At 44.6% G+C, this 16,966-nt stretch overlaps 1 protein-coding gene across 1 annotated transcript in view; it reads left to right on the plus strand.

Annotated features, from left to right (window-relative positions):
- The window catches only part of LOC108796480 (lysine-specific demethylase 4B-like), a gene marked incomplete at its 3' end in the record, with an annotated part of 142,871 nt that overhangs the window by 91,711 nt on the left and 34,194 nt on the right, over positions 1-16,966 (plus strand). Inside the window, exons 6-9 of the mRNA XM_018567970.1 lie at positions 719-822; positions 905-1,042; positions 1,151-1,341; positions 16,574-16,725. Of these exons, the coding sequence (XP_018423472.1) occupies positions 719-822; positions 905-1,042; positions 1,151-1,341; positions 16,574-16,725 (585 nt within the window). The remainder of the gene's footprint in view (positions 1-718; positions 823-904; positions 1,043-1,150; positions 1,342-16,573; positions 16,726-16,966) is intronic.

A 16,966-nucleotide genomic window follows, 5' to 3' on the forward strand; every position in this document is an offset into this window, starting at 1 on the left:
TTTTCCCCATAGTTCTCCTTAGGGTAACGGGAGGACACAAACTAGCGTCCTCCCAGTACCCTAAGCTCAGTATACCGCGTGCTACAGCTCGCGGTATACTGAGACGCCGCAGCCGGAGCGGATCCCGACGTAGATGACAGGATCCGCCCAGCTGCGTGAGTGACAGCTGGCTCTGCCTGTCTAGAGGCAGAGACAGCTGTACCCGCCCCCTCCCCCGTCCGTTCCGCCAGTCAGCGCTGGCGGAGAGGGGAAGCCAGCCCCCCCTCCCTGTCACGGCAGAGAGCTGTGACAGGATCGAGAAGTGAGCAAACGCCGGTATGTGTTCGCTCACCTCCCGATCTACTGAGCCGACCTGTGACAGTCTCATTGTCACAGGTCGGCTAGAACTATGAGGTGAGGGAAAAGCACTCACCTCATAGTTCTCCTTTAAGTAAATTGAGTCGCTTACCTGAAACGAATATACAGATTAGTGAAAGTCACAGTAAAGTTAGATGTTATTCTGTGTAATCTGTTCTTGGTCAATGACTCAAGGTATTGAAATAGGAGGGGCAGCATGAAGCCCAGGCTACTAGCATTTGCAGCATTAAGAGTCACCAGGGAAGTCCTCCACTTAACCTTGAAATGTTTCCTTTAAAATTACCTTTTTAAAATGACCATCCTTGTCTGCTTGAGCTGGTCTACAAGTTTTCCCTCACATACTTGGTGTTTTGTTCCACAGGTTTTTTTCCTGGCAGTTCTCAAGGGTGTGATGCTTTTCTGAGACACAAAATGACTCTAATTTCTCCTTCCATTTTGAAGAAATATGGAATTCCTTTTGACCGGGTGAGTTCAGTTATCGATTTGTGGAAATTATCTTTATCTGCTGATGACTTCATGTTTGTGTATTTTGCCATCTCATGAATAGATCACACAAGAAGCTGGTGAGTTTATGATAACATTTCCATATGGATATCATGCTGGATTTAACCATGGGTTCAACTGTGCAGAATCCACAAATTTTGCCACATTACGCTGGATTGACTATGGCAAAATGGCCACCCAGGTAGGGCAATTTCATTTGTCTTCCTGTTATTTATTTTTTAAATAATTTTTTTAAAATTTTTGTTTGTTGTCTTCTGTGACTCACATTCTGCTAAATTACTTTTCATAGTGTACATGTCGGAAAGACATGGTCAAGATTTCTATGGATGTGTTTGTGAAGTTCCTACAGCCAGATCGCTATGAAATGTGGAAACAAGGAAAAGATTTCACCACCCTAGATCTTCTAAAACCAACTGAGTTATCAAGTCCAGAGCTAGAAGCTTGGTTTAAGAGAAAAGCCCAAGGAAAAGCTGGTCGCAGGTATGTACAAACAGTATAATTGTGATTGTAGTGAAGTGTCCGGAAAAGCACTAATGAAAAAAAGCCAAATACTTTTCATATTAATGTCCCGAACTTATAGAAGCATAACCCTTTGCTCCCAAAAGAGTTGTTTGTGGTCTGTTATTTTTTTTTGTGTGTGCCTAAATTTTGGTGAACATTCAATGCTTCTGCTTTAAATTTCTAGCAGCTGGGGCGCATGCGCGAGGCTGACCGTGATGGCCGCGGTTTGATTAGCTCTGCACCGGACCGGGCGCCTTCAGGATCATATGGCTGATATTACTGCCAGATTTTGTACACCCTTATTGGGACCTGTCATAGGAACACTCGGGTCGTCGATAGATCCTAAAATGGGTCGCACATACCCGAAGAAAAAACCCACACTTAGCCAATCGACTCTCCACGAGGCCTTGGGGAGGATGTCTCGCAGATCCACGTACAAAGCACCATCACCAGATGAAGACACGAGGTCATCGGTGAGCACTGTGGATCCGGCTGGAGACGAGCCTCATCAATCCCTACAAGACCAACAGCAGGCTATGATGGCACAATTTGAAACTACACTGCATAAAGCCTTGGACAAGATGTCCAAACAGATAACGTCCCAACTTATCCGTGAGATCCGGGATATCGGGAAGCGAACAACGGTGCTGGAGTCACGGTGTAATGATATCACCACTATCATTGAGGGCCACGAGGACGAACTGGAACGGTTTCGCAAGATTAACCTATCTCTACATTCCCAAATAGAAGACGCCGAGAATCGGGACCGTCGGACGAATCTACGTATACGGGGTGTGCCGGAGAATGTGGTGGATCTGCAATCCACGATCACGGCTATGTTTCAGGAATTGGCCCCCAACATACCCATCGAAAGGCTGGAATTCGATCGGATACATCGGGCCCTCACTAGACGCTCAGCAGAGGGGCCTCCACGGGACATAATAGTGCGCCTGCATTTCTATCGCACAAAGAAGCGACTCCTTCAGGCAGCTAGGGAGAGCCCTGCCCTTCGCTTTCAGGGATATACATACCAGGTCTTCTCGGACCTTTCCCCGGTGACGATCGCTAAGAGGAGGGAATTCCGCCTGATAACGCAGGCACTACAATCAAGACGGGTTAGATACCGTTGGGGATTTCCATTCAAGCTCCAGTTCCTCTACGAGAGCAGGACCTACACTCTCACCACAGTGGATGAAGCTACTCGGTGCCTCGAACACCTCAACCTATTACAGCTGCCGGAAGAGATACCGGGACCGTCATCATCGGGGTCTGTGAGACAACACGGTACTCCACGCTCCCCTCATTCACCAGGGGATCGACCTCCGGGAGCGGCCGGGCCCTTGTCCCCTTCCCAGGATTCGGATGTGATGGGATGAGTATATGATTCGACTTTTTCCCCACATGTGTTCCGAGTTCAGTGGAGTGTTAGTATGGCTCCCTTATTTTTACTATTAAGAGCCGTTTGGAACACGGTTGGGGCCCTCGAGGGGGATTACTGGGTTGATGGGGGATGGAACACCTATTCTACACCCTGATGGGCGTACCGCCTTCTCCTCCTATACTGATGCAAATTCTCTCGGATGTTTCTATGAGGATATGTCGACACGAGTCTTGACACCGAGCAGTTTTTTTTTTCCTAGGGTGGGACTCGGCGGGCAATGTTTATCCCTGCCCCATAGAAGAGTTAACAAGGATATTTGCGTTGTGTGATTGACGTTGAGTAGCAACTTCCCCTCCCCCCCCCATTGTGCCTTCAGATGATCCTCGCGGCATCCACATATGGAAATTACTATACTTGTACGTGAAGTTGTTCAGGACTATACCGGGGACCACTGGGGTTGGGCCCTCTCCCGCTGATGTAAGTTATGGCTTCTGGGCGCACTCTGGTGGCATTCAGTAGAGGCACATGCAGGAGATGGGTACTGGTCCGGCGCCGTCCGGGACAGGATGGGGGCCTGCGTGGGCTTCTGCTGACGGGAGAAGGACACCTCCGAGACAAGCTCGCTCTGGTCAGCGCTGGCTGGCTGTTTTAGTATGCCCCCAGCTGGGGTTCTGGTCCAAACAAGAGGACTGTTTCTCATAGAATGTATGATTGAATGGATGGATCTCCCCCATGCAGGCTTGCCTATAGAGATTTCACAAAGTGCCACTAGACTCCGGTCCCAGACGTTTCCATCGTTAAGGGGAGAATCTTGCTCCCAGGGGTGCAAATGCATGTGGGGACATCCTTGCTCTGAGTCTGCAATTGGGATTGGTTTGATCCTGGCATATCCTAGTCCTTGTTTTAATGAAACTCAGTTATGGTTCAATTTGGGTTATTTTGAAGTAAATTAATTTTTTTATTTTTTCTCTTATAGGCAGATTGTTATGTCTCCTTATAAAATTGATCCTGGAGCCCGACCCGGTTATGACATGTAGCCCATTTTCACCACTCAGCCTTTGCATAACGCAAAGCTCTGATGGGTGACTTTCTCGGTCCACCAGTGTATTGTGGACTTCCTGGTGAAGGAGTCTCCTTGCTGTGTCCTCCCTCCTATTCCTCCCCCCTTACTCGCCCACTACCTTCTTTCTTCTCGCACTCTTCCTTCCCTCCTATATCCTCCTCCTTGGGTACTTAATAGATCCCGACTGTCGTCTGTTAAAACGGAACTGAATTTATGTTTGACCCATAAGGCGGAAGCCCAGCTAAGATGGGTGAAGCATAAATTCTACGCACAGGGAGATAAACCGGGTAAAATGTTGGCCACCAGACTGCGGGAGGCGGGCCCCAAGCATACCCCAATCCAATTGAGAACCGACCGAGGCCACCTGACCTCTCAGCCTATATTACAAGAAATTTTCGGAAGAACTTACCCCACACTTAGTTACGTTGTTTAATGATATGCGTAAAGGCCTCCTGCCGCCCAGAGACTCCTTGGTCTCTTCCATATGCATGATTCCAAAGCCCCATGCCGACCACTCGTCTTGGGAAAACTACAGGCCCATCTCATTAATAAATATTGATCTCAAATTACTTACAAAAATTTTGGCTCTCGGAGTGAATATTTATGTGAATATTTATGTACGGGCTTTGGTGTCTAAGGATCAAGTAGGGTTCATGCCGGGACGTCAGGCGGGAGATAACATACGACGCATATCCCTACTCCTCCATATTGCCCGCTCTAGACGTACCCCGCTCATGCTGTTGTCTTTAGACATTACCAAAGCGTTTGATTCTATTAGCTGAGACTACCTGAGGGGAGTGATTCGGCATTGGGGCTTTGGACAATCATTTCTGGGTTGGATGGACTCCCTATACTCTACTCCTTCAGCGTATGTGCAATACCAGGGTTTCAGATCGGAGACGTTTCCGATATCCAGGGGGACCAGGCAGGGGTGTCCTCTCTCCCCCCTCCTGTTCGCCCTGGCGATTGAGCCATTGGCCCAAGCTATTAGATCTCACAATGACATCCAAGGCATAGAAGTGGCAGGGTACCATCATAAGATTAGCTTATTTGCGGATGATGCGCTATTAATGATTTCCAACCCCCTCATATCGTTGCCCAACCTATTACCCCTATTACACCAATTTGGAACCATATCGGGCTTACAGGTTAACCCGAATAAAACTAAAGCACTCAATGTATCTTTGCCGCCTCTCCTTTGTGATTCCCTGAAGTCCTCCTTTCCTTATGCATGGGTACCACATGCTCTTCCCTACTTGGGGGTTCATATAACTCCGACATGGGACGCCCTGTATAATGCCAATTACCCCAAATTATTTGCTCACTTGATATCGCTACTGGGCTCATGGGCTAAACATCATCTAACTTGGCTAGGCAGAATCACAGCAGTGAAGATGTCTCTTCTACCTAAATTCTTATACTTCGCCAGAGTTTTACCTGTACCTATACCAGCTTTTAGATTACGTCTTCTCCAGCGCCATATCCTACGGTTTATTTGGTCTGGCTCCATTCCCAGAATAGCTCGTTCGGTGCTATACCGACCCAAAATACGGGGGGGCCTAGGTCTTCCTCTCTTTCAAAAATATTATGCGGCTGCACAGATGGTCCCCCTCGTTATGTGGCACTCGGAGAAAGAGGTCCCTTTATGGGTCTCCGTGGAGGCATATCTGTGCAGCCCCATAATATTGAATAATTTGCCGTGGTTACCCCCCAAAATGCGGAAAATAGTCACATGCCCAATCACATGCCCATCATACACTTCGTCTCTGGGGCGCCCTTAAGGTGACTCAGAAATGGATCTCCCCTCACACCCCCCTTTTATCCATACAGGGGAATCCCCTGTTTCCCCCAGGCTATGAGAATCTGACAGCTTTTAATAGATGGAGGGCACGTTCCCTGGTTCAGGCTAGACTTTTTTATACTTCAACAGGTATTGTCTCATACCCGGAGCTCCAAGGGAAACATCAGCTTTCCACCAGAGACCTGTTCCAATTCATACAGATCAAACACTATTTGCAGCAATGTGCGGGACTGACCCAGGACCTGACAGTGATAACCCCATTTGAAAAACTATTGCTGCTTCACTCACAGGGCCCGGGCCTCATCTCTCACCTCTATGATGCTCTGATGGACTCCCTACAACAGGAGCTACCTCCCTATGCCTCAAAATGGGAACGGGAACTGGGGGGACCCATCGAAATGGACACATGGTCCCAGATCTGGTACACGACTGCAAAGAGTTATTCTAATGTGCGAGCAGTGGAAGCAAATTATAAACTTTTATTAAGGTGGTATTTGGTTCCTCTCCGTATCTCCCGTGCGGTTCCCTCCAGGTCTCCATCATGTTTCAGAGGATGCCAGGCTGAGGGTTCATTCATACATGTATGGTGGGAGTGTCCCAAGATTCGGCGTTTCTGGTCTAGGGTGTATCAGTTGATTTATACGGTCACTCATTCTGTAAAAACCCGATTGAAGCACTACTTGGCAAACAGCCAGTGTCATGCACGCGGACACAGTTTAAACTGGTTACTCATATCTTAACTGAAGCCAGGAGAGTGATTGCACGCTCGTGGCGATCTCTTTGCGGAGGTCAAACCTAGGGTCTCGCAAGTAATGTTTTTTAAAAAATTGTCAGCTGTTCAGTCAGATACTCTAACAAAATTTGAAAAAATCTGGGAACCTTGGATCGCTTCCTACATGTCACCAACCTTTCATTTGGACTCACTCATTATCTAACTTCCCAACCACTCACGCTCTCCTCTTTTCCTCCTACTGCGCTTCCCCCCTTTCCCCTTCCCTTGCAATGTGTCTCCTTCACTGGATCTGTCTCTGGGCAGTGCCTGAGGGGTGGCTTAACCACCCCTTTTAAAGATATACGATAGCCGTGGATGAAGCCACGGTTGTACGGTTTAATGTTTATGTTTGATATGTCTGTACTGATGCACAACAATGTCTGATTTCCATGTACATCTGACTTTATTAAGCTGTACGTACAGCTTTTGGACTTTTGTTTAAGATCTTTACGTTTGCAGACTTTTCAAAATCAATAAAATTGCTTAAATAAATTTCTAGCAGCTGGAGAAGAGTAATTGGCAGCCATAGGGCAATTGGTGCAGACTCAAAAGGGAGAGGGTAAAGGTAGAGAGTATAGGAAAATATACAGAGGGGAACTTTTATAAGTATCCATAAATATCAGATGATTGACTGCTCCTGCCAAAATTGCCGCATGGCCTGAAGTATTTGTGTCTAGGAAACATGTGAGAGCTGTGTCTACTCTAAAGGCCCCAATCAGGAAAAAGCTGTAATATTGACTTTCCACTATGATAATAAGAGTACAACTTGCAAGTGAATGACTGACTGATTCCAGTGACTTCTGTTTTCTAGATGCAAGTTTGTAAGACAATCTACAGGGGACGGTGAGCTGAGCACACACCTTCCTAATGCTAAATCTTTTTAAGTGGGAGAACTTGCACAATTGGTGGCTCACTAAATACTTTTTTGCCCCACTGTATTTGAAAATGTGTTGATCCAAATAAACTCATGAGGGAATTCAAATATAATTAAACTCATTGGCGGTTTAATTATCAATTTGATCGCATCTTCAGCTCCTTTTAAACAGTTGTATCCCTGATTTCTAGTGCATATAGCAATAGATGTATTACCCTAGTTCATGTTCCATTCCTAAATGCCTTCATAAGGAGAATTTTCTCTAATTTGTCTCTAAATAGTCGCAAGCTTGCAGGAAACCTCCAGGTGGACAGCTGAATAGTCCTGTACCCAGCTCACTTGAAGATTTGAAGACGAATTAGCTTTTCAGTACTTTACAAAATGCTTAGGAGCGCTTCTAGGATTTGAGAGTTTGGAGGTCTTTTAACCACCTGCCGACCGTACATGAACGGCCAGGCGGGCGCCTTCTAGATGCGGGGGGCATTTTAACTACCTTCCGTCCATGGCCGTTTGTGAACGGCCGGACGGACGTCTGCTAGGAGCGGGAGGGCGTCTTAAGACGTCCTTCCCCTCCCCCTTCTCGTGTGCGGCACTCACACGAAAGGGAAAACTGTAAGCATGTAAAATTTTTTGTTATATAGTAAAAAATAAAAACCCCAGTGGTGATTAAATACCACTAAAAGAAAGCTCTATCTGTCCCCAAAAAATGGTATGAAATTCATTTCAGTACAGCGTTGCATGACGGAATAAACATCAGTCAAAGTACCGCAGCGCTGAATACTGAAAAATGGCCTGGCCAGGAAGGGGGTGAAACACCATGGCCTTTAAGTGGTTAAAACGTCCTTGTGCCCGCTCATGCGCGCTGCCTAGCAGGAAACAAAACATTTGATACAGCCAGCGATGGCTGTTTACATACAAGCGGTCCGGCGATCGTTTGTATGTTGTGCCTCCATGGTCCCACCGATCCCAGGCTCCCTGTGCAGGCCCAGGACTGGCACGGCTGCTCTGTGGAGGGAGGTCGGAGGGAGATCAGTACACAATCTCTCTCTGATTTCCTCTCCGGTCTCAGATTGTGGAAGTGATGTATATTATATCTCTTCCGCATTCAGCTGCCACTCTCCAGCTACAGAGGCTGATGAAGCAGGTCTCTACTTCATCAGCTTCTTTAGGGATCCCTAGGTGATATTAGGGGTCTTAGAGACCCCTGATGTATACATAAAGAGGACCTGTCTCTGTAAATATCACATAGAGGGCTTCTTAGCTCCCTATGTGATAATAAAGTTAAGTTTAAACAAAAAAAAAAGGAGATTAAAAAAGAAAGTTAAAGTCCCAAAAAAATGAAAGCCATACATAAAAAATAAAAACCACCAAAAAAGGTCCCTGCATACACACGCAGATATGCATATGGTGCGCCTACATGCAAAAACGACGATTGCGCCCCTTACACTTCACATACAAATCACCGCAAACGTCATAGTGCGAGCGATAATTTTAGGGCCATCAATCACTGTTAACACTATACTGATGAGTGGTAAAAGCTTTTATAGCGTCGCCTATGGCCAATTTTGGGTGTGGTAGTTTTTTGCGATTTTGCTGGTGCGCACAATTTTAAGGCTTGGTGTCTATTTACTCAACATGACCGCATCTTTTATATTTTACCAAAAAATTGGGTAATGTTTCGTAACATAATAAAGGGAAAACATTTGTTTCTTTAATTTTTCAGTACTTTTTTCGTTATATAGTAAAAAATAAAAAACTCAGTGGTGATTAAATATCACAAAAAGAAAGCTCTATATGCATGACTAAATAAATGTCAGTCAAAGTAATGCAGCGTTAAATACTGAAAAATTACCTGGACAGGAAGGGCTGGGCTTCAAGTGGTTAATGTCGCAAATGCTGGACACAAATACAGAGCATTACAGTGAGTAACAAACATGAATATTTCACAAGAACACTTACAGGGCTTGGTGATGGCCACGGGCAGTGTGTAGTGAGAGCTCCGGCATCTAGCCCGAGAGATTAGCCTGGAGAACCCGTCATTTTTTTCTCCCCAGCAGTGCAGATGGGCCGCAATACAAAAGGAGTAGTCCCATACCCTGAGCTCCGGATCCTCCTTGGGACGTAAAAAAAGTACACGGTTGGATTTTTTGCGAGGACCAACGAGGCCTGTATGGGACCGGATGCACAGCAAAAAGGAACCGGCTTGGAGTCCCAGCCTTGGTCCATGCCTGCCTCTATTGAAATGCTACTCATATACAATGGTAAAATGCTCTCTACATACTAAAACACCTTTTATCCTGATCACCAAACCCTTAACCAATGTTTATTATTTATAAATATTTATGAGAATTGATCTGTAACTTTTGAAAGGGCCCTCGCTGCGGTTCTCGTCGGGAGCTGTGCTGCCACAGTACATTCTTTGTGTGGAGGGGTCGTGGAGACGCTTTGGGTGATCTGCCATTCAGTGGTTGGAACCTGGGCATATATACACACATAGCCAATGAATCACCTGAAGAAAGTAAATGTACTTTTTTGTCACAGCTATCGTGACTGTCAGGGAGTGTATATCCAATTGCGTTGATTCCACCGGGATCTCGTTTCCCTTTCTGCCCTAAGATCGAGGCTGTAACATCTGACAGCAATTACTACGCTTTGCAGTTTCCCCCTTCTGTCTGCGTCTCACGTCTATGTGGTTTGTTTCCGCCCCATTCTGGGGCGGGACGGCATCACATGACGTTCGGAGCTCAGCACATAAAATGACCGCAATTGCGGTCAGCTGTATTGACGTCTGGGAGAAAAACAGCAACACATTACAGCGCAAGAGGTATTTTGTTCCGTCTTCATAGGAGTTGCTACATTGTAAATCCTTATTGTACTACACTATTTTGAACCTTGAATCTGTGACTGCTGCTATTTTTTGCGGTTCACAGTATTCAACCTCCTTTCAAGTAACTTTATCTGACCTAATTTCTTCATCTACAATCACTCTTGAGTTTTCACTGAGCATCTATAGTATACAGCCATGGGACCCTTATCTCACCGCTGGCCATTTTTCGAACGATTTGATACCTTTTATCACGATTGTTTTTGGTTTTTGTCCTCTATGGCATACTTTTTGGCTCACTCAACTGTGTTCCACTTTTTACCACCAGTGTTTCCAATCAATTAATGATGACTCTTCCTTTATTTCACATTCAATCTTAGAGATTATTCCTCTCTCCACAATTACCTTTGTCCTTATTAACTACCTTTAACCATTACCACTTTCCCCCTATGCTTGATCACTCAACAAGGACCTATTTCATTTAATTAATCTTTACATTCGTCATTACCCCCTCCATTACCCCACATTTAAATTAACACACATTTAAATTAACACACTTTTACACATAGATATTATTACATTCCTACTTTTATCACATAAACTTCCACATACTAGTTTTTCATCACCCCTGTCCTCTCCCCTTCCCTTTTTCCTCCTTTCTCTGTTGCTTACCCCCCCTTGGAACTAATGACCACTACACATATGTAATTTTAGCAGAACATTATAGCCTCAAATCTAACAACGTCTGCTGTTGCTGCCTCTCGCCTGACGACTACAGTGTGCTATCTCCGACGCGACCCCTCCACCTGCTTCGTGTGTGGCAATCTTTGCTCGACAGAATCAATTCCTGTCTGAACACAAAACAGTTGCTCCTATCACATTCGCATGCTTGTGCCTTCTGATCAATTGATCGTGAAGATATATATACGTAAGCATTCAACACCCTATCTTTAATATTATTGCATCTAATGTGATTGGCCTAATGAATGTAAATGATGATTCTGCTATAAAATTAGGTGCGGCTCCCTAATCTCATCACATGTGGGTTTTTCCTATTTTCTACTCTAGGACACATATATCTTTCCTCTGCTCTCTTCCCCTGAAGAAGCCCCGTTTGGGCGAAACATGTTGGGACATACAGGAGCACTCATATAATTTCGAAAACAAACAACTGCAGATCTTATAACTGTACGGTATTGTCACGGGAGGGTGAATGCATCCGCATATGTTTTATCTGTAATTTTTCTTTGACCTTTCTGTTTTTTAATAATGTTCTAAACGATATTTCAAATAAATGTTTTTCTAAGATTTTATCTCTGAGGTCTGGGATTGTTTTCTAAAAAGCCCCTCTTCCTTTCTCCCTTTGGGCATTTGCACACCCCACTGGGGAAATATCCTCTTTTTCTACATTACAACCTGGGGTGTGAAACTTCCAGTACCTCTATATTTCATTCGCAACACATGTCTACTAATGTTATTAACTCTTGAAGGTGGATGAATCTTGATGTTGCAGGATTCGAGATCGCATATTGCTGTTGTGTGGGGGCGGTGGTGAATGATCCTAATTGCTGGATAGGCTTTTTGCCAGTTTTTATTGCTGAATGATGGGGATGGAGGAAAGAATCCTATTTCATCTCTGGGACCGTTTATTGGTGATGTACAACGGTGTCCTAATGTCCGCCGATGTTTTTTGGGGGGGGAGAAAAGAAGGGGAGGTTTTCTGGGGGCGCTCGATGTCAGCGGTGGATGTGGAAAAACAGAGGGTAGGAAAGTGGCAATGGGGAGACGTATAATGTCACCACGGGAGAGATGGCTCGAAGCCCGCGTGGTATGTGTGAAGGGGCTGCTTGGTGCTGCACTCTGGTGGATTAAGTCTCACTGCTGGAGAGGGGGGGAGGGGTAGCAGCTGGATGGCAGTAATGTATCAGTGTGGAGGGGAGACTACCATTGTAACACACCCTGTTGGCTTCCAACAGGCTTGAAAAAGAAGACTAATCTTCAAAACTCCTCGCCTCTCGACACACCACCCGGGCTGCGGGCAGGCACCGTTCCCGCGGTGGGCTGCCAAAAAAAGTTTTCCTCACTGAGACGTCTCTTTCTACTCATCCCAGCTACATGGCTGCTCTCCACTCCACATGACCACAGTACTGACATCCAGCTGCCGACCCTCCTCCTCGCTCCAGCAGCCAGACACAATCAGCCAGAGTGCAGCATGTAGCAGCCTCTCCACACATACCACCCGGGCATCCAGCCACCTCTCCCGCGGTGACATCACCCCCTTCCTGTCCAAGCCATTTTTCAGTATTCAGCGCTATTGTACTTTGACTGACATTTATTCAGTCATACAACGCTGTACTGAAATTACTTTGATACCATTTTTTGGGGACAGATAGAGCTTCTTTTTGATGGTATTTATTCACCACTCGTTTTTTTGTTTTTGTTTTTACTAATTTAAGATTTTGTTTTCCAAAAATGTAGAAAAAAAACCTTTCCCCTATATTAAGTTATGAAACATTTATTATTACCCCATTTTTTGGTAAAATATAAAAGATGGGGTCACGTCGGGTAAATAGACACTAAACATATCAAGCCTTAAAATTGAGTGCACCCGCGAAACTGCAAAAATCTACAATACCCAAAATTGCCCATAGGCGACAATTTAAAAGCCTTTACCGTTCATCAGTTTAGTGTTATCAGTGATTAATGGCCCTAGAATTATTGCTTGCACTCTGACATTGTAATGCTCTGGACTACAAATCCCAGAGACCTAAAGCTCATCCCAAGGATGACGCCAGATGTAAAGCTTGGCAAAACTTTAATTTCTATTGTGTTTTTTCTTGCAGTAAAGCTCAGGGAAACTGACCTAGTAGCATTTAAAGAACTTTACTTGGCGAAAATGCTGCATATACAAACTTAGTTACAGGAAAAACAAACATAAACAAAAACATACATACAGGCTGCTACAAACAATCACATGCACCCACTGCACTATACTTCTAGTACATGTAATGCTTTCTAAGAGACAAAACACTAAAATAGTACTTTGCTTCAAGCTGCAGATTCCGTAATGAACAGGACTTCTTGGCACTTAGGCGTTCGCAGGAAAATGACTTCTCGTTGCAGTCTCTGCTAAGTCCTTTGTATTAAGAGTTCAGTCCTCTCGTGAAACCCTTCATGAAGTTCTGTTGAACCTTTGGGCTGCTGGCTTTTATTCTGAGAAAATGGCCTCCCACTTGTGGGTGTTTCCCCTCAAAACTTGTATGAGAGCGAAATATGATGTATTTCACTTTCCCACCTCTAGGTGGCAGCCTTGTATCATAAATTGCCATCAGTAGTCAAGGTTGATTAAGTTGACCAATCTAGGTGTGATTGCTTCCACAAGGCTTCCCCATAACACCATCCCATTGTGATACAAATAATGTGGAAACAATACAGGGCAGCCATAACATTGTCAAAAAAACCAGTTTGGTCTGTTTAGAAGGCGCCTTCCATTGTGAGAAACAGACTTTTGCGGTGATATGTAACATGTGCAGCACAATTGTAATTTGCGCACGTTGGCGCACCCAACCCATATTTATGTGGGGGTGGGGGACTTAAAACATTTTTGTTTGTTTTTTTACATTTTTTTTTTATATATGACTAATTTTTTTTACTATCCCCCTATGCGATAGCACAGGCACACTGACAGGTCCTCTTTATGGAGACATTAGGGGTCTGCAAGACCCCTAATGTCACCTAGGACCCCCAAAGAAGCTGATAAAGCAGAGATCTGGTTCACTAGCTTCTTCTCTAGCTATAGCAGCCAGAGAAATTACAGCTGTATGCGGAAGTGATGTAATACACACCACTTCCGCATTCAGAGATCAGAGAGGAAATCAGCAGCAAGTGGAACAATGCTGATCTCCCTCCAATTTTCATGTTGAGAGCCGTCAAGTTGGTCCCGGGCCAGCAGAGGGGACAGCAGAGCCCCGGATATATGCTAATGACGGTGGAGGGTGGGGCGTACACTGCTTGGTACTATACAAGGGATTGGACGACTATAGAGCCGCCGAGTGCTTGTATGTGTAACAGCCGTTACCGGCTGTGTACAAGTGTCAGTGTGTACTGCACGTGCATGCGCGAGCAGAAAAAAAAAGCTGTATTTTTAGGGTGCCCTGCTGAAAGGAGCTTGCCGTCCCTCCATTTATTTACAATGGGCGGATGGCAAGTAGTTAAACATATTTTTTTTTTTTACTTTTTTTTTTAAACTAGGGGGCACTAAGGGGTTATTTTTATTTACGGGGACTTTGATACTTAGCATCTCTCTTAGTATCTCTAAGTAGAATACATATTCTTTTGAGAGATACTTTGTATCCGTTTGTGAACATGCAGCCGGCTCCAGCTCAACTGCTGCCAGCTGTGTAACTGTCACAGCTCTGCGATCACAGCAATCAGCTCTCGCTGTGATCACAGAACTGAGACCACCTAATCTGCCTTTGAGGGTCTGCCTCTGACCCCGAGGGGACCTATCAACAGCAGTAACGCAATGAGCTGCTGGTCCCTTCACGTCGTTAACGAACTGAACAATGGTGACAGGATATTCCCGTCATTGGTTGGGAAGGGGTTAGGTAGTTATGGAAAAGAGAATCACAATGTAAACTAAGTGATAACTGACTACTATATCATCAGTCTTGTTATCTTTTCAGGGGTTACCTGGTTATGATGTTTTATAGATACCATCTAAATATCAGCCATTTGGGAAGTGTTATGTTGCTTTTCCCCAGATGTTTTCTTTTATTGTCATAATTGCAGATTCCACTGAGAAATGATACAGACTGAAATCATTAGGTAATATGAGTAGCAAAAATATGTGGTGTCTAGGCAGATAGAACAGACCTTGCCATGCAATCAGTTCAGAAATGGTATCCATTTTTCAGTCCTTTAGATCTATGTGATCTACTTTTAATCCTTCTACTTCAAAGGCCTGTGTGCCCATTATTCTGAGGACTATATCACATGGAGGAATTACTGAATTAGATCTTTCTGGGAAGAGTCTGGTGTTGGAAGAAGAGGGAGGACTCTCTAGATACCTTTTTTTCCCATTAGATGAGATAGACAAGTTCCTAAGGCCACAGAGTAGATTCCGCATACCTCCCAGCATGGTTCTCCAGGAACGTAATTGCCTCTACACTTAAAGATCTAATTTTAAAAGAGAAAGATACTCAGAAAATACCGTTTGACTCCAGTTGTGGAAAAGGCATTTTCCCTTTCAAGCAGGAGTTAAAGAAAATATATTTAAAGCTGAAAATAAAATACAAATTGGGGCAGATCAGTAGTTATAATACATTGTTAAATATATTTTTAATTGCAAGCAGTGGTGTCCCCTCTGCGGGCCCGGGACCGGCATGTCGGCTCTCAGCATGAAAATCGAGGGAGATCAGCATTGTTCCACTTGCTGAACACCTCTCCGATCTCTGAATGCGGAAGTGGTGTGTATTACTTCCACATTCTGCTGTCATTTCTCTGAGATTGATCTGCTAATGGCCATTTGCAGTACATTTACAGCAAAGCTTGGAGTGTAATTGGAAGAAGCAGCACAAGGAGGCAGCTAGTTCATGTGCTGACTAGGGACATGCTGATAGGAGGAAAGAGCAGAATAACTGTGAGACTTGCTAACCCCTTTGACATAACCCCTTTGACATTGTGCACCCAAAAAACTCAGGTGTTCAGTGATCAGCATCCCTGCTTCCTGTGATCCAGTGGCTCCAAGCACACTATATCCCACACGTCGTTCCTTCCTTTCAGCGGCTTCCAGCATACAGCACACAGTATCTCTTGACCATCCCGAGGTCGTCCAGCACAGTCTTTCCCATGCATGCCATGCTACCTCCACGCTGCTCTGCTTCCAGCTTCTGGAATCCAATTGGATCCATGGATTCTGGAACCATGTGTTTAAGCGATGTGTGAGACTAGCCTGCCAGAAGAAAAACATCACAACAAGTTGCTGGATGTGAAGCTGATGCGCTGCCAAGATACTTCCATCTGCAACCAATGCCACTAAAAGCTGAACTCCAACTTTTTCTTTAGACTTGTTTAGTTGTACAGGCTGCTTTCTTTTACTGAAAATGCTTTGTTTTTACTGCACACTGTGAGCTTCTTACTTTGTGCATTAATAGCTGCAGCAAGTCATGGAGGCTCAGCATCGCACGTAGGCTTTACCTAGAGTGGTCTGCATGCAAATAACCTAGGCAGGTTGCTTTGATGTTTTAGGACACTAAGTACAGCACCCTGTTGAGGTATATTATATGTAATTAATTGTAACAATGCACTGGGTTTATACCACAGTTTATGGTTTACGTTTAAGAGTCCATCTAGGGTTCCCTTGTTTTATCATTTCAAACAATATATCTAAACACTGTAGATTAGTAGCCACAAGTTTGTAGTCTTCTGTGACTGGATTTCTTTTGTCTTACCACAACTGCTGTTCATATTACATCTACTTGATCTTTTTTCCTAGGACATATAGGAAACGTTCCCAGCCCCGGAGACAGAAAATACAAGATCAAGATCTGTTACGGGAGGTGCTTGGCCCAGATACCATTCCAGAAGAGAGAGGGGATGAAATCAAGACGTGCGGGGAGAACAGTGACAATAAAAAGTGTTCTGAAGGTGTGCTTAGATAGTTTTTTCCATGTTCTTAAATTTAGACAAAAATGTATGCTAATACTAGAGCTACATATGTTAATTTTACCACACACAAGTTCTGTTTGCAACCTGCATTTTCATCTAGACAGACCAGCATCCAAACCTACTCCCCGCCCCTATCAGAGCCATAGCAAATTGCAAGACTAAGGCAAATAAAAACACAGAAAGAAAGATGTGGGAAGGTAGTTAAGGGAAAGAGGTAGAC

The sequence above is a fragment of the Nanorana parkeri genome, unplaced genomic scaffold, assembly GCF_000935625.1.
Source record: "Nanorana parkeri isolate BGI_ZX_2015 unplaced genomic scaffold, ASM93562v1 scaffold1123, whole genome shotgun sequence".
Classification (NCBI taxonomy): Eukaryota; Metazoa; Chordata; class Amphibia; order Anura; family Dicroglossidae; genus Nanorana; species Nanorana parkeri.